The 27,986-nt window shown below is 41.1% G+C and overlaps 1 protein-coding gene across 2 annotated transcripts; it reads right to left on the reverse strand.

Annotated features, from left to right (window-relative positions):
• Window positions 1-1,192: 1,192 nt before the first annotated feature.
• On the reverse strand, window positions 1,193-25,081 carry LOC114591598 (inter-alpha-trypsin inhibitor heavy chain H4-like). 2 transcript variants are annotated; one of them, XM_028718808.2, is made up of 22 exons: window positions 24,928-25,081; window positions 24,055-24,215; window positions 23,588-23,692; window positions 20,998-21,160; window positions 20,786-20,896; window positions 20,547-20,675; window positions 18,226-18,342; window positions 16,884-17,052; window positions 15,890-16,015; window positions 14,889-15,070; window positions 13,973-14,155; window positions 12,836-12,975; window positions 11,095-11,240; window positions 9,484-9,522; window positions 9,325-9,387; window positions 8,868-8,945; window positions 6,918-6,959; window positions 6,100-6,240; window positions 5,195-5,366; window positions 3,797-3,951; window positions 2,661-2,748; window positions 1,193-1,446 (listed from the first exon to the last, which is right to left on the reverse strand). In XM_028718808.2, exons 1-22 carry the CDS (start codon window positions 25,000-25,002, stop codon window positions 1,368-1,370), a joined length of 2,664 nt encoding a protein of 887 aa, XP_028574641.2. In that variant the 5' UTR covers window positions 25,003-25,081; the 3' UTR covers window positions 1,193-1,367. The 2 variants fall into 2 exon arrangements, with proteins under 2 accessions (XP_028574641.2, XP_028574642.2); XM_028718809.2 differs by lacking the exon at window positions 8,868-8,945.
• Window positions 25,082-27,986: the final 2,905 nt, after the last annotated feature.

A 27,986-nucleotide genomic window follows, 5' to 3' on the forward strand; every position in this document is an offset into this window, starting at 1 on the left:
GAGCTGTGTGGGGATTGTTTGGAACTCTATGTGAGTACAGTCTTGGATGAGGACGACTCTTTTGTATATGTAGTTTTGCAAGCCTAATGCGTTGAAGCTGCTCCAATGGGTTAGGGCAAAGTCTTTCTTAAATGTTGATTTAATGGCTCCTTTGGCACCCATGAATGACTGTAGCTTGGTGGCAGAGTGCCTGCTTTGTAGAATGTCCCAAGTCCAATCTGATACCTGCAACTAAATGGATCAGACCTTCTTCCAGAGACCCTGGAAAGACATTGCTAGCTGGAGTAGCCATTACAGAACTAGATGGATGAATATTATTATGACCTAATCTAAAAAACAGATTTCCATATTTCTAAGTCTATACTTTTGGAAATGAATGGACAATACTGGTAATGTGAATTTGAAGGCCCTTTGGGGTGAAATGATATAGTAAAAATGAAGTTTAAGTCAACTGTTTCTTAGCCTCTTTAAATACAGGGTGCATGAAACTGGAATTTAGAAAGACTGTTGGGGGATTTCTGAGAGGAATCTTGCAATACTGTTATTGAAGTGAGCTAGGCACCCTAATCACAAATTGGACTGTGAGTGTATTTGAGTTAATGGAGCAATGTTTAACCCCTCATAATGGAATAGGAATACAGGATTTCCTGGGACTGTCTCTAGTCCCCTTCTCATGTTACACTGGTGGTATGGGAGCTGATAGGACATGGCATCATCAGGATAGCATGGCCCATGCTAGTGAAAAAGCCCATTTCCCCCAGTGGTAGCAGGGTGACCCTCCTGCTGGAAACCTAAGGATTCTTGAAATGTTGTTTAAAAATAGCATTAATCATATATACATGGCAGGTGTTTACACTGTGATTTGTTTGTTCCAAAATCCATCTAGAATCTCTGTACCACCATAACTGTATTTAATACATGATATAATAGCACATTAAGTGAAGGGGACTTTCTACAGCACTTTCTTCCTTAGGAGATGGTGTTTTTTGTGTGAAATAAAGGTGAAAACAAGAGCCTGAACAGCAGTAGATTTCAGAATATTTTTAGTAACTGCATTATAGATCGTGTACAACCCCACCCCACACAGTGTCTTTGTCAAACTGGTTCCCTCCCTTTTAGTAACCATAAATGATAATTTTTTGTTCCTTGTCTGTGTTGCCAAATTAGCAAAAAACAAAACAAAAGCCTGCCCTGAAATTTGTCCAATTAGATGATTAGATTTAATGGCTCCACATTTAAAATTCTGCATTAAACATTTACAATTTTAATAGTTATCACTGAAATGAAATGTAATAGTTACACTTAATACAAAAGATGGACATTTTAATACAAAAGATGGACATTTTTACTGCTTTAAATGCTGTTCTTCAAGGAGTTATATCCAGTGACCAGCAGGTAAAATTGACATTGGCTCCCTGTTCAATCCTGTAATCTTTCTTGTTTTGCCTTAAAAATGAAAGAGAAAAGAACAATAAGTGCCCATTGAAAGTAAAAGCCCCATTGAAAGTCACATGGGCTTCTCAGTTATCCCCCTGCAAAAGATTTTTGTTTTAACATGACTGCATTTATAGCCATTCCCCTATTTTTGCTAGCAAACCCCTTTCCTTTGCAAATGGGATGAAAGGATCTGCCAATTTCACTTATCTCCATTTCTCATTTTTCCCATCTTAAATTCAGTCTTCCACATTTATGCAGCAATTCACAGTATAAAAATGAAAAATCCTCATGAAGATTCATCAACATTCAATGCAAATTTCTCCTAATAAACACATTTTGGGATGTGTTTTTTTACTAATGAACGCATTTTTGAAAGCAATTTCCTCTAATATAATGCATTCTGTATGTCATTTTCACTAAGATTTGTATGCATATTTCCCCCTAATATATGTATTTTTGTAAATATTGGTTGGTTGGAGAACTGCATAGCAAAATTCATTTGCCCAGGCAGGCGCATTATGTGACCCATGAGAGCAGCAAAACAACAAGACTGTACAATGGTGATGGGATAAAATCAGGCCAAATCTTTATTGACAGCAGCAGGCAGGGTAAGGGTTGGCATGACATTGGGTCCAAGGACTCAATAAGCCCTCCCCACTGATGTTAACCCCCCGCTCCTTCACAAAGGGTAATTTTTTTGTTGGCAAAGACTGGGGGAACTGGCCGAGGAAAGCTAGTAACAAGGGAGAGGTTAATGAATGTGCTGAAGACCTGAAAGGCATGGGGATGACTCAAAATTTTTGAGTGGGGGGAAAGTTGCATTTCAAGCATAAAATACCGTATATATTTTTATGTGCATAGAAAAGGTGTGGGTTGTTCCTTGAGGTTCCTAAAGGGCCACAAATACTTTGCTGATATGAAAATTCATGACAACACTGTTTTGAGCTGCATTTGCAGAACAACACTTCCAATTTTCTATATTTTATTATCACTTTCAACATTCTTCTTCATGTAAAATACTGCCCCCTCCCAAATTGCAGAGCTGTGTAAGGTATGTGGTGAAAGAGAAGCTCAGGGTACCTGGGCATTTTAAGCTAGAGAAAAGAAGACAAAGTACGGATATCTTAACAAGTTTCTCATACACACACACACACATGCACACAAACACACACACACACACACACTCATATAGTCTACAACAAGTGTTTTTCTGTGGCTTTTACCTTGTGAAACTATATGATTGTCCTCGTACAGTCAACATCTTCCTTCTATTGCTGTGTCTTTGAAGACGTTTATTAGAGTAAAACTGACCTGGGGAACACAAAGAAAAACACAGGAAAATAACTGCAGTTCTCAAAGCTATGCTGCAGCAGCTGCAATATGCATCTCACCCCCCCCCCCTTCCAATAAAGGCTAATTCCTGCTTGATTTTAGGATACATTTGACTACTGTCTAGTCTAGTATTTATCTTGATGGAAGTATTTTTTGGGGGGGGCAGCTCACCATGGCCTTTGACAGGCCTATAGCAAACAAAATGGATAGACTGCAGTACACTTGCGCCTACTATGAATAATAATCAATAATTAAACATGAGAAGGTAGTTTTACTCATAAAACAACAAGCTCAGTGTTTCTCTGAGTTTTCTCTAGACATTTATTCAACACTTGTCCACTTTCTGAGGTGGAGCTGCCTTGTACGTGAGGAACGGTGAGCCCCAGGGAGGAGGCAGCCATGGCCAAGAGGCTGCCATGGGTTCCCTCTCCAAAGATAGGAGTAAGAACATCAGGTTGGGCCTGGAAACTGAGGAAGATCTTCAGTGGCTCTCCTGACAATCACGTCAGCACCACCACCCCAATTCTCACAAGTATTGGTGTAGTGACGGAGAGATTGAGCTGTGAACCAGACAGTTGCCAGTTGAAACATAACTTAAGGTGTCATGAACTGACTAGGTGACTTAGGAAAGCCACTAAATCAGGGCTCCCCTTCTCATCCCCACTCCATCTGAAATGTAGAGACATTCATGCTCATTTCTTTTTAGTGTTGTTCCAAGGATATACAATATTAAGTTATAGTGCTACATCAAAACCAAGTCAAAACAAAAAAAATTCCTTCCAGTAGCACCTTAAAGACCAACTAAGTTAGTTCTTGGTATGAGCTTTCGTGTGCATGCACACTTCTTCAGATACACATGAAAGCTCATACCAAGAACTAACTTAGTTGGTCTTTAAGGTGCTACTGGAAGGAATTTTTTTTGTTTTGACTATGGCAGACCAACACGGCTACCCATCTGTAATCAAAACCAAGCTTACTGGTAAATAGCATGATGATTGCTACTTCATTGCAAAATCTGAATACATACCAAAAAGTCCAGCAATGTTGTTAGAAAAAAGTTCACTATTCTTGAAGTGCAATCCAAGGAAATTAAGAGGGTTCTTCATATAGTAAACTTGTATTGTGATACCGTCTGGTCCTGATAGTGAAAGACTCCTTTCCTTTTCAATAAGAAAGCTCAGCCTAGGAAGGAAGTGATGCTGTTATTTCTAAATATATACATGTTGAAATAAATCAATAAATATTAATATATAGAAATATATACATTATTACTATAGAATACCAAATGTTTGTAGAGTTGTGTCACTATATGTATTGTAACAATTCAATATTCCCTGAATTACCTCTTGATCTGCAATCCCAATTTCAAGGTGGCATAATTTAATAGGTATTTCTGCATTTGGTTCTTGTTGCATTTCTTATTTTTTAAAAATATTTACACTCCTCTTATGACACAATAGTTACCAGCAACAGGTAAAAATTATTACAATCAGAATAGAAAATGAACACCAAAGAAAAAGCAATATAAGCCTGTATTAGAGTGAGAGGCTTAAACATTGAAAGACAAAGTCATCATTAGGGAAAGCTTAGAAAACTAAAAAAAAAATTAAGAGACCATGTAAAAACAACCAAAAAAGGGGTCTTACAAAGATCTTTGAGGAGGAAATTCCATTGATGTGGGGCCACTACAGAAAAGATTCTGTCTCAGGTGGCTACCATCATGCTTTAGCAGGATTGTAGGGTTCCTGCAAATAACTTGACCCTAAACTATTTAGGGCTTTACATTTAAAGGTAAAATCAGCTCCTGAAATTGAAATAGTTTGATTTTGATTAGGACACTCTCCAGACACCAATTCAGGGTTCCACTGTCTTCCTAAGATTAGCTTCAGTTGTTTCGCATTGGTGTTAAAAAGTATGGGGGGCAAGGTATAATCTCATGATCAGTGTCACTGTGACTCTCTGCCCCCAATACCCCCTCCAGTAAGGCTGTCCAAAACGGCACCACTGCCAATTGTATCAAAAGCTGCTGTGACATCCAAGCCACAAAATAAATCAGAACAAAACTCAGTGGGCACAATTCACAGAAACATTTCAGCTTGAGCTACTGAGTCAATTTCATTATTTTCTGGCCAATTAACTGCTAATCGCCAGTCTAAGCTAACATATATTATGAAGCATCTACCTCAGTCCGTAGGAAATTAAAATGCTTTGTTCAAAGAGAAAACCAATATTTTTTAAAGTCCCAAAATGAGGGATTCCACTGAATTTCACATGAAAGCTGTTATTTGGATGCATGAACAACAAAGGCTTGTGCTTTGAAAAATTATGTAAGTTTAGGAGTTCAAGAATGTAAAAGTAGCATTAAGTATAGCCTTAAAATCAGACCAACCAACACTGAAAAGAAACTGAAAATATTAAATTTTACCCTCTAGTTGTTAAAGATGCAGCCTTTGTCCATGGGAAAGAGCTCACATTGCCCTGATCATTCAGTATAATTTCTCCCATTGACACGTTGATTTGCACATTGGGTGTCTGATAGATTACATTGAACTCCACAAACTTTCTGTTTTCTCCAAGCTTACCAGTCACTTGGATCCCTGGAAATATAATAGTCAAAATAAATATGAGGATCATACACAAGAAACATATTGCTGTTTACTAAGCAACAATTTAATATAAATAAAACTGTGATATAAGCTCAAGAGCAACAAATTCCATGTGTTGCCACCACTTCTTGTCACCTTTTTTGAATGCCTCCTGAAATAACACAATTGGCCAGAATTGCAAGAGCTACAGCTAGAACCAGATGACGCAACTAGCTTGTATTTGTTGGTTACTATTGACAAATGTACATAACTAACCAAAGTAAGACATGTGATGACAGATAGAGAGAAGATACAGGCAGGTATAAAAGAAGTAAACTCTGAAATTGGACCCTCAACCTTTAAAACAAATAGTACTGATTAAGTACTATGTTGGCCTATGGACCATGAAATAATAACAATAAATAACAATATTAAAAAGTGAGACATGTGATTCAATGTTGCAGGAAGGATTTCTACAATAAATATGTGAAACACTTTGAACAACTGGAATGAGACATGTAAAACCACGTATTCTGACAAATGCATGATATTAGCAACAGAAAACCATGTCACAACATTTTTTAGTGTAAGCTCTACAAGACCAATAGTGTTGAGATTTTCCGGGTCAGCGGTTTTAATATATTTCATTGTCAAATAAAATGCACTCACACAGATTTCTGGAAACAACCAAAATGCTTGACATGAAAGTTAGGGAGTTGACAGCAGCTTACATTAGAAGGCTTACCTTTGTCTGTATCAGTTAGCAGGGTTATGGGTGTTTGCAACTGTCCATTGATATTTAAACAAATGGGATTTTTTTCATGAGTCAGTTGAAGAATGAAACTTGGATACTCATTAACAGTGTCTGGGAGAGACTGAACGTTGCCTAGGAATCAGTAGAAACCAAAAAAATATTGTCATTTTTAATAGTGCAATTTGTGAGTTTGGACCTGCCTTGCCAAACCTTCAGTGAAGTCATGTCAAAGCTATATTTGGGTCTTCCATATTGATTCCAAATGGTGGCTGGTGGCCCAAAGTCATCCTGCTCATATATGACAAAGCCCTTGTAGAGTGGACTTAAAATTAAGCGATAGAGACAGGACAAGCACTAAGGAAGGTGACACCTTGAGTTTTCTCAATTCCCAAATCACACATGCTGCATATTACACACACAAACTTAACAAACCTGAAAAGGTTGTGTGTGGGGTTTTTTTAATATAAAAAAGAATAGCAACCTCAGAAGGCTGCGAATTTAGGAAGAGAGGAGCTGCTTTATACTGAGTCAGACCATTGATCTATCTGTCTCAGGACTGTCTACACTGACTGCAGGGTTCCAGGCAGAAGTCCTTCCAAGTCCCACCTGGGGATGTTGGGGGATTGAATTTGTTCTGAGGAGTGGCCTGGGTGCTGCTTAACCTGTTCCTCACCAAACATTTTCCCACTTAGTCTTGAATGTTGCTCCCCTCCACCTTACCAATGGGATTCCAAATACATGTACCCATATCTGAAACACCTCATGGAGGGGAAAATATATTAATAGAGAATAAAGTGTGAATTACTCACCGGGGTGACTCCCCAGCAACGTGTATGAATAATCCGCATAATCTAAATAACCCAAAAATATATAAATTGTTAATTTTCTGCTCCTATACTGCATAGGTACTAGATCAACCTTCCATAACCTGGTGTCCTCCAGAGATTTTGGACTATGATTCCCATCATGTCTCATTGCTGGTCATATGGACTGGGGTTCTGTTTTTTGTTTTTGTTCTTCTTATTTTTTATTTAACAGGATTCATATTTTTTATTTAGCAGAATTCTTATTTTTTATTTAACATGTCCCATTTAAGGTATAGGGACACATTGCTACCCCTAAATTTTTTTCCTAATATATTTTTTACATCACAATCACTATGCAGCAAACAATACTGCCAAGTGGCTATTAAATACTGTATATCAATTGCCAACTACATTTGGCTGAAAGATTCATCTAGGAGAAATGCCACTTGATGTCCCTGAAACAGGGCAAAATCTGCCAGGCAAAAACACTCAGAAAGTGAACACTGACAGCTTCATGCATATTTATTCTCAAGGGGGGGAAATAAGCATTCCTCCTTTCCCAAGAACACTGAACTTAACATTTTGTGGATGTCATGCAATTTCACTCTGACAAATTCAGGTTGCACAACTAAAGCATATTTGATGCTCTTGCACACAGAGAGAGACTTTTTGCAATAAAGAATGTGGCACGAAAAAGCACTGGAAATTGTGAGATAACAAATGTTTGATGCAGCACTGTATAACCTCCCTGCAAACAAATCAGAGTAAATCTTCAATAAACCAGAGCCATTATATAACCTCCCTGAAAACATTCTACAAAAAAAATGAGGATGAATGCTCAATAACTTATCACCTGGAAGCAACGCTAAGCCAATTATAAAGCAGCTATTCACAATCCCTTACCCATGAAGGGAAAGCAAAAACCTGGAAGCTCTAGTTGGGAGCAAGGACCTCAGGACCCCATACAGAGACCCTCTCCACTTGCAATCCTTCCCAAGGCTATCTCTGCCTCAAGTTGCGACTAAGAAAATTACACAAAAACCAAAGTCTCACAAAACTGATTAATCATAGAGTTGGAAGGGACCCCAAGGGTCATCTAGTCCAACTCTCTGCAAAGCAGGAATCAAACTCACCACCATGAGATTAAGAAAGAGAAAAGGGATTATCAAATTAGTAGTACAGTGGTGCCTCGCAAGACGAAATTAATCCGTTCCGTGAGTCTCTTCGTCTTGCGGTTTTTTCGTCTTGCGAAGCATGGCTATTAGCGGCTATTAGCGGCTTAGCGGCTATTAACGGCTTAGCGGCTTAGCAGCTTAGCGGCTATTAATGGCTTAGCGGCTTTAAGAAAAAGGAAACAAACTCGCAAGAACTCGCAAGACGTTTCGTCTTGCGAAGCAAGCCCATAGGGAAATTTGTCTTGCGGAACGACTCAAAAAACGGAAAACTCTTTCGTCTAGCAAGTTTTTCGTCTTGCGAGGCATTCGTCTTGTGGGGCACCACTGTAGTTTTCCTCTGCCTCGCATACCCAGCTGTAGGGAGCAGGGAGAGGAAAATGGTGAGTGTAGCACTCCTCCAAGAAAACAAAAAAACAAATAATCTTTAATTCTTAAATATTGTGCATTGAGTGTGCTAAGAGTGTATACTCCATTGATTTGAGAGGAAAGGTCCAATTCTTTGCAATCACCAAATTACAAGAACACTGATGTTGTCCTGTCTGCATACTTGGGGCCAAACCCATAGCACTGCCACAGAGAGGCTCATACATGCAAGTGCTGTACTTAAAAGTAGGAGGCGGGCCCAACCATCTGTGGAAACAGAAAGCTGTGATTTTTACGTCCATTATAAAATGCCACCATTGGCTCCCAGGGACCAACTGTTTTACAATGGCTGCAGAAGAAGGAACGCAGAGTGCAAGATAAGCCTAAACCATACAAGAATGTGACAGAGCATTACCGGTATCTTGAGAATCGGTTAGAAATTGTGGATGGAAATTGAAACTGGTATCTATTTGTGCTGACCCAGATGTTCTTACTGAAAAAGAAGGAAGTGTTTCAAGATGCGTAAGTATGGAAGTAAAGCATATTGTACCCTAATACAATTGGTGTCCATACTATCCCTGACATAAATATAATCCTTCTAGTTCCCTCCCCTCCTTTTTCCACCTGCACACATTGTGTTTCCAACTTCACATGGCTGTGTCCAATGGCTCACGAAGAGAAACCCTGCTTCTGGCTCCGCATCTCCAGAGAGAAACAGAGCCACTCTAACCCCATATGACTTCAGCATTGCTGTTGGTGGATTTTTAGTGACTCTGCAACTTCTGTACAGGAGAGAGATAAGTGCCTCAATTCTCAACACTCCAGAAAACAGACTGTGGAGCTGTAGCAGTAAATTCATGAAGATTTCATACCATAACTCCCGGAGTTGTCAAGAGGATCGCTACCTCCTACAATTCTAGAAGCTTTCTTCATGCCTATGAGAGAGTCTCATGGTTAGATCATTTTTCTCACAGTGTAGAAATTCTTAGGAATAAGTTACTGGTATTTAATTGTTCAATCAGATTACATACCAAACGTTCGATCTGCAGCAGTGTTTACATTCTCATTATCTGGTCAAAGAAACAAAGACAGCTTCAATGGACTGTAAGCTCCATCTCAATTTTTATTTCTCCTGTGTTTGCCCCTACTGAATTATGCCATAGCCTTTTGGTGCTATTGGGAAGTAATGTGTGCTAATCTGTCACCTTTCTCGATTGACCTTTTTGAGAAAACTATTTCACAACAATAGTACGATTTCACAGTTTTGGGGTACCTAAATTTCTTGGTGGAAACCCAAAAAGATATGTCATCAACGTTCTTCATACTCATTGTAGATCCATAGAAATCAATAGACTTAAGTTACTTATTACTGAAGTTATTGGATTTTAATGGGTCTCAGTATGACTTAACAGACAATCACTCACCAAATTCTATTGCTGAAAACCACAAACCAGATCAGGAATAATGCCAAAGAGTCTGCCTATTATATCATTCTAAGCATTTCACACTATTTTCTATTGTCAGACCAAGGGAAGTAATAAAGGTAAAGGGACCCCTGACCATTAGGTCCAGTTGTGACCAACTCTGGGGTTGCAGCGCTCATCTCGCTTTATTGGCCGAGGGAGCCGGCGTACATGTGGCCAGCATGACTAAGCTACTTCTGGCGAACCAGAGCAGCGCACAGAAAAGCCCTTTACCTTCCCACCAGAGTGGTACCTATTTATCTACTTGCACTTTGACGTGCTTTTTGATCTGCTAGGTTGGCAGGAGCAGGGACTGAGCAACGGGAGCTCACCCCGTCGCGGGGTTTCAAACCGCCGAACTTCTGATCGGCAAGTCCTAGGCTCTGTGGTTTAACCTACAGCGCCACCCGTGTCCCCAAGGGGAAGTAATAGTCTTACTCTATTCTGCCTTGGTCAGACCACACCTGGAGTCCTGTGTCTAGTTTTGGGCATCACAGTTTAAGAAGGATATTGGCAAGCTGGAACATGTGCAGAGGAGGGTAACCAAGATGATCAAGGGTCTGGCCACCAAGCCTTATGAGAAATGATTGAGGGTACTGGGTGTTAAGACGGGAGAAGAGAAGACTAAGAGGTGATTTGACAACCATTTTCAACTATCTGAAGGGCTGTGATGTGGAAGATGGAGCAAGCTTGTTTTCTGCAGCTCCAGAAACCAATGAACCAATGGATTCAAATGACAATAAAGGAGATTCCAAATAAACATCAGGAAGAATTTCTGACAGCACTGGAATGGACTCCCTTGGAAAGTGGTTGACTTTCCTTCATTGGAAGTTTTTAAACATAGGTTAGATGTTTTGCTTTCTTTGTGCTTTCTGGCATCCCTTCCAACTCTACAGTTCTATGATTCTATGAAAGGTATATTCAGCACCAGTAAGATACCAGTGCTATCACATCAGTGACTTCACCTTTCTTCATATAATTATAAGCTACATTTATCATTATCCTTGTCTTAATAGTTATCCTTCTATCTGACTGTTTTATCACTCTCCCAACACACCCACATAACCAGAGCTCTCAACTCATTCTTCTAGCACTGAACTCAAGATTCAAACGATAAATGCATGTGCAAACTGTTTTAATCACTTCAGTTTGAGATGGGAGCAATTTGTTCTGATTTACCTGCCTCTGTAGGCTTGTTTGCCACCTCTTGAGCATCAGGTTTGGTGACCACCATGGAAGTGAGGGGTGTAACAAATCCAAACTTCAAGGAGATGTTCAAAACTTGAGCTTCCAGGTTTTCCTGCTGTTTTCCATCAGCTGAAGCACTAGGATACAGAGGCAAAATCTGCACTGTCTGATTGCTGCACATGTTCCAGTGAAACAAAATACAGAGACTTACGTATATGCGTTGGGTTTTATGTTAGGAATGCTGGCTTGTATCCAACTAGATAACTGCACACACAGAACAACACCCACAAGTGTAACAGGACTTCCCCTCCTTCTCCTACCCCCATGGGCCCCCTACACCAGCCTCTAACCTGCTCTGAAGGGTTTGCGGGGGAACCCAGAATAGATTTGGGGGGCAAGCAAGGGGAGAAGATGGGGAGGAGTTGTGCTGTGCTTGCAGACATTGTTTCATGTGCACAGTAACTGAGTTTGATACAACCTGCTATGATTTACACCCTCTCACTGAAACAGACATAGCCACACAATATATTTAAAACACATTTATACATTCATGGCTTCTCCCAAAGAATTCTGTGAATGTAATTTTCCTCACAATTCCCAGAACCTATAACAAACTATATTCCTGGGATTCTGTGGAGGAACTTATGTCATTTAAATATATATTTACTTTAGTTTTAGAATAATAATATCAAATATATAAAATAATGTATGGGTTAGGGTATTTTTGTATGTATTCATATAATGCTTTTGCCTCCATTACACAGTTGTGCGTTTTGTTCTTTGTTCTTTTTCCCTTTTTGCATCACTTTATTGTTTTGTAATTGAAAAATTTTCAATAAAATATCAATTTTTAATATATGGTGTGGATGTGGCTGCAATAATGAAAGCCAAGGGATTATCAGTGTGAGCCAAGATCTTGTCAAGTCACTAAGCAACTATTACTCACTTAACATTGTGTTATGAGTTGTGAGGGAGTAGGCTGTATGCCGAGACTCTTCTAATCCCTGGATCCAGCAAGTGTTAAAAATGAATCAAGGATTCAAATTCCTGGAATAGCCAGGCTAGCTTCCTGGTGAGGTCATGGACTGTTAAGGTAACAAAAGAAGTGGATATGTGCCAGACAGCAAATGGGTGCCCCCCCCCCCAACTTGCTGGTAGTTAGAAAGATAAAGGCCAGGGTTGGGAGTTAAGTTATGGGAGCTTGAATCTGGAAGCAAAGCTGTGGGGTGGGAAGGCAGAGAGAGAGAGAGAGCCATGCCTGATTTCTGTTGGGATCCAAGGTTGTGGCTATAGGAGAAGAATAATCCTCTTGAGGAGTTAATGCTGTGAACCCCTCCATCAGAGGCTGTGTTTGTATGTATGTGTAAAGAAACCATATACAGTCATTCCTTGGATCCTGAACGCTTCTGTAGCCGAATGTTTTGGCTCCCAAACGCTGCAAACCCAGAAGTGAGTGTTCCGGTTTGCGACGTTCTTTGGAACCTGAACATCTGACATGGCTTTCTATTGAGTGCAGGATGCTCCTGCAGCCAACTGGAAGCTGTACTTTGGTTGTTGAACGTTTTCAGAAGTCGAACAGATTTCTGGAACTGATTCCATTTGACAACCAAGGTATGACGGTATCATAAAGACACCAAAGCCTCATTCCAAGGGAAGCATGAACCCTAGGTAAGCACATAGAACCCCTGGAATCTCACATGCTTCAGAGCTTGCAACACTATTATTAGCTTACGATTTTTCTAGTAGCTGTTGAATTGTCAAGTAGGCCCATAATCTCTCAATGAAATTTCCGAAGATGTATTTCTGATGCTGAAATACTTGCTCCTTTTCTCTTATATTTGCCTCTTCTTTAAGAGTAATTTCACTGGCATGCTGGAAAGCAAGCGGGGAGTGCAAGTTATTCAAAGTAACACTCAATCTGAATACAGTGGTACCTCGGGTTACATACACTTCAGGTTACATATGCTTCAGGTTACAGACTCTGCTAACCCAGAAATAGTACCTCGGGTTAAGAACTTTGCTTCAGGATGAGAACAGAAATTGTGCTCCAGCGGCGCAGCAGCAGCAGGAGGCCCCATTAGCTAAAGTGGTGCTTCAGGTTAAGAACAGTTTCAGGTTAAGAACGGACCTCTGGAACGAATTAGGTACTTAACCCGAGGTACCACTGTATAAGCAACACATACTGTTTTCTACACAAACTGATGTTAGAGGGGAAAACCTATTTAAGCAAACTTTTAAAATTGGAGGGGAGAGAGAAGAGTAGACATCTATTGCATTCATAAAATGAACAAATGATTAATAAAACAATAGAAACAAGACAATTGTGAGCTCATGTTTCTGCTGGAGATGCTGAGATCAAAGAGTGCATGGCTGCCATGTCCCCCTCATGCTGCCCCCCCGAGGGGTCTTGCAAAGCAGTTCAGGGCTGGCTCAGGGATGGTGGCTGGAGCAGCCCCCCCCCAATGTGCCTGGAGCGCCCCGTCAGCCCCCTCCCTGCTATGCCCCTGGTTGCATATCTTTAGGCTCCAGGCAAAAATGTTTCTTTTCAACATACATTTGGCAGATTAACCTTCTATAGATTCTTAAATGTGTTTGTGGGACGGAGCGTCAATGGTTTGTTTTTATATCTGTTTTATTATGTATTTTGTATTCTCATTTTGTATTTTTCTATTGTGAGCAGGGGTAGCTAACTCCTAAGAGACTCAGGTTCAGGTCAAAGTAGTTGTTGAGCTTTTTTTTAGGGTACCTGGCACAGAGTTTTTAGTTTCAAAGCAGGATAATATACCACAGAATGTTGGGGACCCAACATTGTATGCAGCCCAAAGTTGTTCATACAAAAGAAGTCTTTTTTTTTTTACTCAGTACTTACTCCTTTAGCCTTTATTTCCACAGGAAGATCGTCAACGTCATTGCTAAGCTTTCCAGCTACAACAATTTCAGAGCCATCAAAGAGCAACTTGAAATTATTCTGAGTTATTTCCAGTACGGCATTGTCTGGGTACTTCATTTCAATCTCTTTCAGGATAGGCATAGCTACCTCTTGATAAAAGCCCTTGAATGATACAGACAGAAAATGTAACCATAGGAACAAATCCCATTGTCAGAAGCCTGCACAAATGCTTCTGTTAATGCAATGAGACTCTCCCCCACTCTCCTTCCTAATGGGCCCCCACACCCTCCAAAATTGGCTCTGGGGTGCTCAGGAGAACCCCCAGAACAGCATGCATAGGAAGCAGAAAGGGGAAGGCTCCGTGTTGACGGAACGTTTTCTATAGCACAACAAGGGACGCAGTGGCGCCATGGTCTAAACCACTGAGCCTCTTGGGCTTGCCAATCAGAAGGTTGGCGGTTCGAATCCCTGCAACAGGGTGAGCTCCCATTGCTCAGACCCAGCTCCTGCCAACCTAGCAGTTCAAAAGCACACCGTTGCAAGTAGATAAATAGGTATCGCTGCAGTGGAAAGGTAAACAGCATTTTCGTGCGCTCGAGTTTCTGTCATGGTGCTCTGTTGTGCCAGAAGCGGTTTAGTCATGCTGGCCACATGACCTGGAAAGCTGTCTGTGGACAAACGCTGGCTCCCTCGGCCTGAAAGTGAGATGAGCACTGTTCCCCATAGTCGCCTCTGACTGGACTTAACTATCCAGGGGTCCTTTACCTACCTTTTAACTTATAGCACAACACTGAATTCCTTTCCATAGAGAAATATTTTGGCCTACCTGAAGACAGTTTTGAGATTCTTCATTTTAAAATATATGTATATGTTTTGACTGTTGTTTCTCGCCTACCTGGAGCTGCAAGGCTGCATCTGAGTCCTCGTAGATACGGCGAGCCACTCCCCCATTTTCTAAAGCCATCTTCTCCAAAAATGTGTAGCTGACGTCAAATCCAAAGCCAAGGCAGTAGAGGAAGTACTTCCCCTCATTAGCTTCCCGTATGTTTCTTTGAATCCTATCAATGCTTGTTTCACCTGTCATATATGGGTATAAAATGTGAACACACCCCAGCCACCGACAAAATAATTAAATATGCTGCATTTGGAAGGAAACAAGCAGATGTTGGGAGTATAACAAATATTAATGAGTTTACAAACACCCACTGACTTTTCAATTAAAGAAAAAACTTAGAAGCAAATATTGGATATTTGTGTTCAACTATAATACATATTTCTTCTGTACCAAGAAAAATGTTTTGTATTTAGGATTTCCTGTTTCTTACTGAGAAACTGCAAGAATACTATATTGTAGTCAGATAAAGGCTATATTTTCCCCCATCTCACACTCATGAGTAGAACTTCAAACAATCTAGTGAGTCCGAAGTAAATGAAGGTGTGAAAGAGACTTATAAAACATGAGAAAAATTTGTAGACTTATACGGCAAGCTGATGTCTGGAGGATATTCTGTGTTCCCACTTAGGCTGTAACTGCTTGAAAAAAGTTCTGCTGAGGATCAGTCTGTGTGTGATTTTTCACTCCTCTCTGTTTAGCATCCTCCTCCCTCTGTTTAGACTTTTTTGTTTATTTGATTATCTCTTTGTCAATTGTATGGATATGTTGAATGTTTAAGAGGCTCGTAAAAACCAAATCCAAAGATACTGGGAGAATCTTTAGTGGAAGGTTTGAAATGGCAAATTGTTAAAGAGAAAGGGAAGTAGGAGCTTGAAAAGGGGGGTCACACACACACATAGAAAATGTCTAATTAAAGTAATTGTTGATAAGTATGCATTAAAAATAAAAAAATATAAATGAAAATAACAGCAGAATGTGTGGCTTTGCTGTTTCTAACTCACCAGTAGTAGGTTGACCGTCTGTCAGCAAAATTATCATGGAAATGCTTTGGTCTGGTAATAGCTCAGCTGTGGTGTCTTTGTCCAGTGAGTGTATTGCCTTCTGAAGAGCACCATTAATATCTGTTGCTGTAATGGGAAAGAAAACAGGTCAGTGGATTTGACCAGAGATTTATATTGTTCTTCAGAGATCTAGTGAGGAGGCTTCAAAGGTATGGAGGGAGAGAGACAGCCAGGGCCATCCCAACAGTTAGACAGTCTTGAAAAGGCAGCCAAGTAATGGTTATTTCATTTCTTATTTGCAATATTGTGAAATCCAGTCCATGAGTTTTGAACATACAAAGAAGACAAACACAAAAGAAATAAATGCAAAGTTACTGAAATCACTGGGTACAGTCAATAGTTTCACAACTGAATTAAGAGAAACAGGCAAATTAATTTCATTCAATCTTAATGTTGCTGTTAAATAAATAAATAAATAAATAAATAAATAAATAAATGCTTTATTTTCACCCAGCCCATGTTTTATGTGTGTTCCAGTTTGCCAAGGTCTGGCGGAGTTTTAACCCAGGCCTTAGAAAAAGGCCCTTGTGGGATATTCTATTTCTTGTGCCAAAATATCTTGACTTGGCACCTTGGTGGGCATTTGCTCCTGCATCGAAGGCAAGATGTTGCCCTAGGGATATGGGGAAGAAAGCAAAAAACCTAGACTAGTAGAAATCTATGGCTTAAAGAAAATAAAATAGCACTAAGTCCACAAAGAAAAACCAAGAGACGAGCAAGTTTAGACATACAGTATGCAAATGGGAGTTAATACACTGAACAATTATAGAGGAGGAATATGGTCATATTTCTGAGCATAAAAAATAAGAAGCTGTTGAATGAAAAACCGAACACCTGAGAATTAGGTATGGACTTTAAAAATATACTGCAGTGAGCATTTCTGATTAAAACTCTGCTGAAAAACTTGACAAGTCTGTTCAGTTGACAAACTTACTTCCTCCAGCAGAAATGGTCTCAACATGTCGTTTAGCCCGTTCCACGTTCTCCTCTGTAGCTTGCAACAAAGATGAAGTCCATAACCTCACAGTTCCACTAAAGAGAACTAAGCTAAAGTAATCTTCAGGATTAAGGTCTTCCAAAATCTTTTTCATTGCCTCTTTTGTCTATAAAAAGTAATAAAGCAATGTAATTTCCAGTCACAGAATCAGAAACTTAACATTAGACTTATATTTAAATAAATATTTCTGCAGAGTATGGGTCTAGCAGCCTAATCCTTGGCATGTCTGCTCATATAGAAGTCCCCCTGTATTTAATGGAACTTATTCCCCAGTAAGTGGACACAGAACTGCAGCTAAACAACTATGTAATTTTCTCCCCCCCCCCCAATATGGAAGTGGTTTTGTGCAGGAAAAAATTTAGCCCATGAAGTCGGTTGAAGGACCCTGCATGTAGAAGTCGCTGTGGACAAGATGTGTCCCAGAACAACAGCTTTGGTCTGTGTTGTAACTGATTTCATTCTAGGCCATTAATATCCCTCTTTAATATCATTTGCTAAGGTCTAGAAAAAAAAAGACAAGACAAGGGACTATGTCCTCTTTAAACAGCATGCTTGTAGCCTTCTCTTAAGTAAATTGACTTGACAGAAAGCAATTTATCCGGGAAATTTACTTGATGAGGTGGTACTGTGTGGCTGGTTTCAGACTGTAGTAGAATTTACATGCTCTGCTGCTGGTCTTCTAAAGTAAATTCAGTCAAGAGAAGGTGTGGCAATGTGTCATTACACATCATGCACTGCTGTACCTCTCTTGCCCCTTGAGATTCCTCCCAGAAAGGCAATTCTAGGGTTGTAGCAATAGGGGTGATGCATCTCCAGTGCTTTATGCACACGCAGACCCAACTGATTTCCAGAATGTGGCCTAGCTTTTCCTGGGAGATGCTTGAGGTGCTACAAAAGCCAGCAAACCTATTGTACCAGTGAGAGAACAACGGAATGTGTGGACCCTGGGAATTGGCAGTCCTACAATACTGCTTTCCTTACTTTAAAGGCTATCTTGCATAAACAGCCAAGGAGGCAGTGGGCTTGAAAAATAGGACAGGGACTAAGTCCAAACTACTGCAAATGAGCAAGGCTCTAAGGAGCTAAAACACTTGTTCTTATGTGCCTCAGCTCTCAAATTTCAAAGAGAGGAGCAGTTTGGTCCTGCTGTGGGATAGCAGACTCCATAAAGATTCATTGTGACTGTCAAAGACATACTGCTATTGTCACTGGTAATTAACATACCGTTGGCGTAGCATGGCACAAACACTAGAACATTTTCTATTTGGAAAAACATTACCTGCCGTATTTTCTTCCCACTCATAGATCCACTCGTGTCTATGACAAAGACCACGTTTTTGGGAAATGCTGGCATTTGACTGGGTGCAAAATAATGCACAAAATATCCATTAACAATCTGAAAACAAAACAAGTGGTATTCATATATTGCTGTTGTTTGGTCGTTTAGTCGTGTCTGACTCTTTGTGACCTCATGGACGGGAGCACGCCAGGCACTCCTTTCTTCCACAGCCTCCCGCAGTTTGGTCAAACTCATGCTGGTAGCTTTGAGAACACTGTCCAACCATCTCGTCCTCTGTCGTCCCCTTCTCCTCGTGCCCTCAATCTTTCCCAACACCAGGGTCTTTTCCAGGGAGTCCTCTCTTCTCATGAGGTGGCCAAAGTATTGGAGCCTCAGCTTCAGATATACACATTCATATCTCAACACAGCAGTGTATAAAATAAGTCCAACTATGGAACTTCTCCCACAGGTAGCTGTGATGGCCACCAGTTTGGATGCTTTTAAAAGAGGATTAGACAAATTCATAGAGGATAAGGCTATTGATGGCCACAATGGCTATTTTCTGCCTCCACAGCTTCTGAATTCCAGAAACCACAGGAGGGAAGTGTGTTCTTCTGCTCGAATCCTGCTTCCTGGTTTCCCATAGGCAACTGTTCAGCCACTGTGAGAACAGAAAGCTAGGCTACATGGGCCATTGGCTTGCTCCACCAGGTTTTTCATATGCTCTTGTTTTCTTATGACCACATGTCAATTCAACTATATCATGCGCACAAAAACTCACTGTATGAGCAGTACAACCAACCCTTTAAATGTAGGCTAATCCAGCCTCATATAACCAACATGCTTGAATCTAATCAATGCATGAAGGGGTTAAGGTCATAAAGTAACCTGTCCCAGCAGGTTTAGCCTATGTAACTTCCCCTCACATTGGAAGGAAATAGGTAACCAAGTTTTCGTTCCTTCAGTCTACATGTGAACATGGGTGTGCGGGGAGCTTTGAGCTGCAGCCTCTTTTGTTTGAGATAAGTATGGAGTCTAGGCAAACTCAGCCCTCCAGATGTTTTTGGCCTACAACGCCCATGATCCCCAGCTAACAGGACCAGTGGTCAGGGATGATGGGAAATGTAGTCCCAAAGCATTTGGAGGGCCAAGTTTGCCTATGCCTGGTTTAGGAACTTTTACCATTTTGTAACCAAGCTACATTTTGCTGCCTCTGCGTCTTTTCTGAATGCTTTATAGTAAGGCACATTTATCTGACCCAAGGAGAGTTTGTAAGTACAGTGGTACCTTGGGTTAAGGACTTAATTCGTTCTGGAGGTTCATTCTTAAGCTGTAACTGTTCTCAACCTGAGGTACCACTTTAGCTAATGGGGCCTCCCACTGCCGCTCTGCCGCTGCCGCACGATTTCTGTTCTCATCCTGAAGCAAAGTTCTTAACCCGAGGTACTATTTCTGGGTTCGCGGAGTCTGTAACTTGAAGCATCTGTAACCTGAAGCATATGTAACTTGAAGCGTCTGTAACCCGAGGTACCACTGTCAACCATTTTTATAATTTACCAAATGTGGTCTTTTTCTATGCCAGGGGAAGTGGAAAAAAAGGACATTTTAAAGGGAGACATTTCGGAATTCGCTGAAAATGGCACGTTTTAAGGATTTACATCCTATATTTTTACACTTTGCTTGGCTGCATGTTTTGCCATGTTAAATCTCTGCTGGAGTTCTCCCTTGTCTCAAACTTGGATCTTGACTTCTAGAAATTTTTGAGCAGATTAACTGAAGACAAAGCAATTAGCAGTGGAAACCTACATAGGTCTACTGACAAGTAAGTCCCATTGAGTTCAACAGGGCTTTCTCCCAGGTAAGTGAGCATAGGATTGCAGCTTATACCAGCCTTTTAGATAAACACATCCACTTTACTGGTATGTCACCAGGGTTTGTGTTCCTAGAGATACAATATTTGTCTTTTAAACTGAGATTAGAGACCCTTTGCCTTTGCAGTCAGTTTTCTGTGGTGAAATTACTGTAGGGATGTCCTTAGACTACATGAAGACTAGGAAAATGAGAAGCCAACAACTGTTCATCTAAAGGAAGTTCCTGTTCTCTTTCTTACTGAAGAACCTAGAAAACTGACTGGAATGTCTAAATCTCAGGGAGAAGATTATGCTACAATTCAGATCTGGTTCTTTTTCAAACAAAAGTTTAGGGGTTGCTGCCTGAAACTAAGATTACACAATTTGTAAATAGGCCTTTTCCTATGCCCACCCCCCTCCTGAATTTAGCTAAGTGATGCCTATTACTCTGAATTCTCAGTAATTTTTTACCTGTATATCACCTGCAGTCTCACTCCTTTTAACATCATAACGTATGAGAAAATCTCCATCGAGCAGTGTGTCATCCTGTCCAGGGGTTTTTCTTTGTTGATCTATGGTTGGTTTAAATGAAATGTGGGCCTAAATACGAGCCACAAAAGCAAACAATCAGTCAAGCTAGCATAGGAGGGCTGGTGATTTTTATTCTTTTTTAAAAGCATGGTAAGTCTTGTAGTCCATGTAATGCATACCTTTGTCTCATTCTGCACCTTTGTTAGAGCATTGTTCAGTTCATTGGTGATGAAAGTGCTCTCAGTTTCCAGTGCACTTATACCTTGTGGTTCAAATATGTGGGTATCAATCTGAAGAAAATAAAAAGATGCTTCAGAGTCATAACCTTCAGCTACAACATGGGGCCAGTCATTGGTGTCATTTATAGTAAGAGCCTCTTCCAAGAATTTACCTGAAAGTGTTTAACAAGTTGTTTGGGCTTGACCTTGATCAGCAGTTCGTACTTTCCCAGCTTTCGCTTTAGAAGTTCCTCGTATGTGAGTTCAAAGTTAACTTTGGCAGCAGCTGCAACATTGACTGAAACACGAAACTGTTCTAGTTTTCTTCCAGTTGATCTGAAGGGAAATGAGGAATTTAGGCTTTATGCAAGAATTTGGCAGCTCATCCTCAAGTGTGTCTGGGAAATGAACTCTTGAGTGATATTAAGTTGTGGACATCCACTAGCAGAATGGACTTCCATGTGCCATGAGATGTTTCCTTTATCTCCTTCCCCTGCAGATGTTGTTTGTGTCCCACAAATCTTTTCCAGAGGATATGGGGACATTCAAGAACAGATTTGGAATGCAAAGGGGCCTGCAAGCGGGAGAAGAAGAATGAGATGTCCCACTACATGAGTAGAAGTCAACTCACGTGGTACTGGATTTTGAAGTAGTGTAGTATACTTGTACTGATATGGGAGTGGAGATGCTGAAGGCAGGCCTCTTATACTTTTAATAGTTGTGTATAAGAGGGGATTCTGACAGGTGTAGTTTATCTTGTAGAGGAAAATGGCACCAGTGGTGTCTTTCATTCCTCCACGGAGTGCTGAAATAGCAGGGTCCAAAGCACCAGGGATCCATGGAAATTGACTTTTCTAGAGCACCTGAATAGGGATGTTAAGAGCTCTGCATGCTACCTGTCCCTGGTCTTCTCGTGGATAGGACGCTGCTGAACTTCAAAAAACTTGGGACAAGACATTTCTAGAACACCTTGTGTCTTTTCTGAATACTAAAAGCCTCTCAAGAAGTGACAGTCTCCATGAATCTTTGCTGGGGGGAAACTTCTCAGGGAAACAACAGTCAATTCACGATGCAGCTGAACATTATTGTTTGTAAAGTTCATATTTGAAATATTTGAACTTCAGTGACATCACTATGCAATACCAGTGAGGGTTTGATATGTTGTCTGTAACTCTTAGCGGGTCTACTTCATGAAAGCCACAAATAGTTCTTTTAGATCGATTATAATCTAGTCAAATCCACACTCTTTAGAATGTTATAATTTGGGCATGCTGCTAGGACTGTAAAATGGAGATAGAGTGAATTGAGACTTAGGTTCTAAGAATATTGGGTTCGATCTGCAACTGTGTGAGCAAAATGCCCCTGGCATGATGGGATCTTTCACCTGCTTTGCTCTGCAGCCCCTGGAAGCCCTTTCTAGAAGGTGAGGAGATCATCTTAAACAGTACAGCTGCTCCTTCACTTCATTTCCATTGCTGCTGTCCCAAGCCACAGCTTACACTGAGGGCACCTGACATTTAGGAGAGGCTTCTGAGCAAGTGCAAGGCAAGAGAGACAAAGGCAGAAAAGACCTAGTAAATCAGCAGAACTTTGGCTCCAACCCATTTCGCCTTAATATTTTGCTGAATGATCACAGTTGGCCTGCATTTATGGACAATTTTTGCTTACAACATGAGGTTTAGTGCCTTTTTCTTTTCACCTTTACCTTTTGTATTGTTGTGTGATTATTTGCTCTACCCATTTGGTCTAGTGTGCATTTTCTTGACACACTTCAGCTTTGGGGAATGATGTCAGTGGTGCTAAGAAGTACTGGCAATGCCAAGTAAAGTAGTTGGTGTAAACCACTTTCCAAATATTCCTATACAGTGGTACCTCGCAAGACGAAATTAATTCGTTCCGCGAGTTTTTTCTTCTTGTGAGTTTTTTGTCTTGCGAAGCACGGTTTCCCATAGGAATGCATTGAAAATCAATCAATGCGTTCCTATGGAAACCGCCTTCAGACCAGGTCCGGGGACAGTCTGTCCCCCGACCTCTTCTGAAGGCTGGGGGGGGGGGCAAGGGCTTTTCTTCCCACCACCAGCCTTCAGAAGGCTGTTCTGAAGGCTGGCGGTGGGAAGAAAAGCCCTTCTCCCCACCTCCCGCCCCGCAAGCTCCGGGGACAGGAGGGCTTTGCTGCCGCCCGCCAGCATTTTAAAAGCCCCCGGGACAGCGGAGACTTCTCCGCTGTCCTGGGGCGATTTTAAAATGCTGGCAGGTGGCAGCGAAGCCTCCGCTGTCCCGGGGCGATTTTAAAATGCTGGCGGGCGGCAGCGAAGCCTCCGCTGTCCCAGGGCGATTTTAAAATGCTGGCGGGCGGCAGCAAAGGCTTCGCTGCCGCCCGCCAGCATTTTAAGATCGCCCCGGGACAGCAGAGAAGTCTCTCCCAGGAAGGCAGGCGGGGGGGAGCAAAGACTTTTGCCCCCCGCCGGCCTTCAGAAGAGGTCCAGGACCTCTTCTGAAGGCCGGCGGTGGGCGAAAGTCTTTGCTCCCGACCGCAAGAATTTTAAAAGAGGTCCCCGGAGATTTCCCTATGTGCTTTCTTCTTGCGAAGCAAGCCCATAGGGAAATTTGTCTGGCGAAGCACCTCAAAAAACGGAAAACTCTTTCTTCTTGCGAGTTTTCCGTCTTGCGAGGCATTCATCTTGCGATGTACCACTGTACACTTCTATCCTCTCTATGGCTTTACCCATGACTGCAATGGCGGCAGAGGGGGGAGTTGCTTACTTGACCAGTCCAGCACTCTGTCCTTGTGAAACCGCAGCATCATACTGATCTTGTGCAGATTTCTTCTCCTTGATTATTCCAGGATATGTTTCTCCATCTATGGTCCTTAACAATAGGGTTTTGAACAGTTAAAATCATAAGGAAGAGAACATATCCTCTTATGCAGCCCACCTTTTCTTCCCCAAAAAACTGCTCTGGAGTTGGGGGGACCCTTCAGAACCATGTGGGAGGTGAGGTTGGGGGAAGGTGAATTCAGTTTCAGTAAGATTCTGCTTTTATAAATTAAAAGGTTAAAATTGCCTCCCCCCTTCCACTCATTGGGACGTTCGGTTGATGGCACTGGAGCCGCTTACTGGTTGCAACTCACTTCCTCAGATGGAAGAAGCCCTTCCATTCACAGAATAGCTGGGCTGGAGCAATCTTTCTAACTTTTAAGAGGACCCAGACATGAGCTTACAAAGCCTTACATGCTAAAGTTTGTGATGAAAGCTGACTTGGGTAACTCCACTTCAAAAAGAGCCTCCTTGGATTCATTTGCTCTGTTGACAACTCTGCTGGTGATTACTGTGTGGGCATATCGTGAGGTAACTTTGCAGTCCACATGCAGGCTGTAGATTTCGATGGCATTCTGGAGAAGAAGAGGAAAAGATTCTCTGAATTCTGACAAACTTCTTCCACACCAAATGTATTATTGTAGAGCAAGATTTCATCAGCTCATTTAGTTGTCAGAGCAAGGAGAGAGTGCATTCATTAGGCATCCACTCTGGCAGATGATGTTCATGCTCCTGCCCTAAAAAATTGCCCCCTCCACTATGCCACTGGTCAGGTCATAAGTCCACCTAGCTCACTGTTGTCCTACACTGACTGGCAGGCTCTCTAGAAAACCTGGAACCCTTGGCATGCAAAACAGATACTCTTATCACAGAGTTATGCATCCTCCCAGATTATAAATTAAATTAGCAGTTTATATACTCCCATCAGTATTTAACAGAAGCAGTTTAATAGCAGTATTAACTAAATTAAGGTTAAAATCATACATGAATTAGATTCCCCACCCCCTCTTTTTTCATGTTTCCGAACTGCATTCGGTAACATGATAAAAAGAGGGGGAGGGGAATCTAATTCATGAGTAGTCTACTGATGTGAATATTTTAAGGTCAGGGAAAGTAGTCATGGAAATCTGCTGCCCAAGAATAAGGACTTCCGATTACGTGTCATCACCCCAAACCCCACATGAAACTAAGTTCTTTTAAAAAATTTGATATTGCAAATTTATGTACATTTCCCCAATATTCTAAAGACAAATGAGACATCTCTAATTCAGAAAAAGGGACAATTACCTCACGTGCCGCAGGTTCCACAAATACTTGTAGTGAAGAAAAAAACAGCCAAGTGACAAAAAAATGCCTGTCCATTTCAGATGTGACAAATCCACAGAAGTGAAGTCTTTTATACAAAAGAGTTAATGAACGACTAACGTCTGAGGGACTTTGTGGACTATTGAAGCCTAATATTTACCCACTGAATCAGAACAATATTCTTGAAACAGAACATCCCCCATCCTGCCAATGTCACCAATCTTGTCAAGCAAGTGAATGGGAAATCTGTGTTCTACCCAATATTTACCCACTGAATCAGAACAATATTCTTGAAACAGAACATCCCCCATCATGCCAATGTCACCAATCTTGTCAAGCAAGTGAATGGAAAATCTGTGTTCTACCCAGTATTTACCCACTGAATCAGAACAATATTCTTGAAATAGAGCATCCCCCATCATGGCAATGTCACCAATCTTGTCAAGCAAGTGAATGGAAAATCTGTGTTCTACCCAATATGTCTGCAATACCAAAAATATATGAGTGGCTTCCCCCTTTCCTGTGGTTTTAAGAAAGTCCGGTTCTATAAAAATTTGCAGAATATAAATCACAGAATATAATAATGTTTTTTAAAATTGTAATAATTCCATAAAGAAAATTTGTGCAGTATGCAGTCAAACCACAGTTCTCAAACGGCTCGATTTTTTACCATTTCAGCTCCCAAACGCCAAAAACCCGGAAGTAAATGCTCCGGTTTTCCATTTTTTTGGCAACCCGAACGTCCGACATGGCTTCCGCTTGAGTGCAAGAATCTCTTGCAACCAATCGGAAGCTGCGCCTTGGTTGTCAAACATTTTGGAAGTCGAATGGTCTTCCAGAACGGATTACGTTCGACAACCGAGGTTTGACTGCACAGGAAATTTGATCCTTGGATCTGGATCCTGTGTGGGCTAAGTGAGTCTCCTATCCCAGACAACAATAGCACTCAAATTAACAAGTGTGTCCAAATGTCCACATTAAATGAAGATCTGCCCACCATCTGTAGAACATTCACCCAGCAGACTAACAAGGAAGTAAACGAAGCACTAGGCAGCATGTGACCAACATCATGATTAATAATAATAATATTTTTTTATTTATATCCCGCCCTCCCCAGCCAAGGCCGGGCTCAGAGCGGCTTACAAGCAATAATAAAAACAAGATGAATGATTACAAGAGAGTTCCAGAAACACATCTTCTTCTCTTTCATTGACTACGGAAATGCATTTCACTGCATTGACCACAGCAAACTATGGCAAGTTCTTAAAGAAATGGGAGTGCCTGATCACCTCATCTGTCTCCTGAGAAATCTCTATGTGGGAAAGGAAGCTATGGATATGGAACAACTGATTGGTTCAAAATTGGGAAAGGATTACGACAAGGCTGTATATTGTCTCCCTGCTTATTTAATTTATATACAGAATTCATCATGCGAAAGGCTGGACTGGATGAATCCCAAGACGGAATTAAGATTGCCGGAAGAAATATCAACAACCTCAGATATGCAGATGACACAACCTTGATGGCAGAAAGTGAGGAGGAATTAAAGAACCTTTTAATGAGGGTGAAAGAGGAGAGCACAAAATATGGTCTGAAGCTCAACATCAAAAAAACAAAGATCATGGCCTCCTGGCAAACAGAAGGGGAAGAAATGGAGGCAGTGAGAAATTTTACTTTCTTGGGCTCCATGATCACTGCAGATGGTGACAGCAGTCATGAAATTAAAAGACTCCTGGTTCTTGGGAGAAAAGCAATGACAAACCTAGACAGCATCTTAAAAAGCAGAGACATCACCTTGCCAACAAAGGTCCGTATAGTTAAAGCCATGGTTTTCCCAGTAGTGATGTATGGAAGTGAGAGCTGGACCATAAAGAAGGCTGATCGCCATCTCATTTTTGACCACCTCCATAATCCAGCGCATGTTTGCAATTTGGTCTCTGGTTCCTCTGCCCCTTCGAAATCCAGCTTGCACTTTTGGGAGTTCTCAGTCCACTTAAGCATAACCTTGCCTAGTGTGTGAAATGAGTGCAATTGTGGGGTAGTTGGAGCATTCTTTGGCACTGCCCTTCTTTGGGATTGGGATGTAGACTGATCTTCTCCAATCATCTGGCCACTGCTGAGTTTTCCAAATTTGCTGGCATATTGTGTGTAGCACCTTAACAACATCATCTTTTAAAATTTTAAATAGTTCAGCTGGAATATCATCACTTCCACTGGCCTTGTTATTTGCAGTGCTTTCTAAGGCCCATTTGACTTCACTCTCCAGGATTTCTGGCTCAAGGTCAGCAACCACACTACCTGGGGTGTACGAGACATCCATATCTTTCTGGTATAATTCCTCTGTGTATTCTTGCCACCTCTTCTTGACGTCTTCTGCTTCTGTTAGGTCCTTACCACTTTTGTCCTTTATTATGGTAATGTTTGTACAAATGTTCCTTTCATATCTCCAATTTTCTTGAACAGATCTCTGGTTTTTCCCCTTCTATTGTTTTCCTCTATTTCTTTGCATTGCTCGTTTAAGAAGGCCTTCTTGTCTCTCCTTGCTCTTTTTTGGAAATCTGCATTCAATTTCCTGTATCTTTCAGTATCTCCCTCGCATTTTGCTTGCCATCTCTCCCCTGCTATTTGTAATGCCTCGTTGGACAGCCACTTTGCTTTCTGGCATTTCCTTTTCATTGGGATGGTTTTTGTTGCTGCCTCCTGTATAATGTTACAAGCCTCCATCCATAGTTCTTCAGGCACTTTGTCCACCAAATCTAAATCCTTAAACCTGTTCCTCACTTCCACTGTGTATTCATAAGTTCATATGCCTGGAAATGAAAGGAAAGTCCAATGCTGTAAAGAAAAATATTGCTTAGGAACCTGGAATGTAAGAACCATGAACCTTGGTAAGTTGGAGGTGGTCAAAAATGAGATGGCAAGAATAAATATTGACATCCTGGGCATCAGTGAACTAAAATGGACAGGAATGGGTGAATTCGGTTCAGATGACCATCATATCTCCTTCTGTGGGCAGGAAACCCATATCTCCTTCTGTGGGC

Source organism: Podarcis muralis, chromosome 2 (genome assembly GCF_964188315.1).
Source record: "Podarcis muralis chromosome 2, rPodMur119.hap1.1, whole genome shotgun sequence".
Taxonomy (NCBI): domain Eukaryota; kingdom Metazoa; phylum Chordata; class Lepidosauria; order Squamata; family Lacertidae; genus Podarcis; species Podarcis muralis.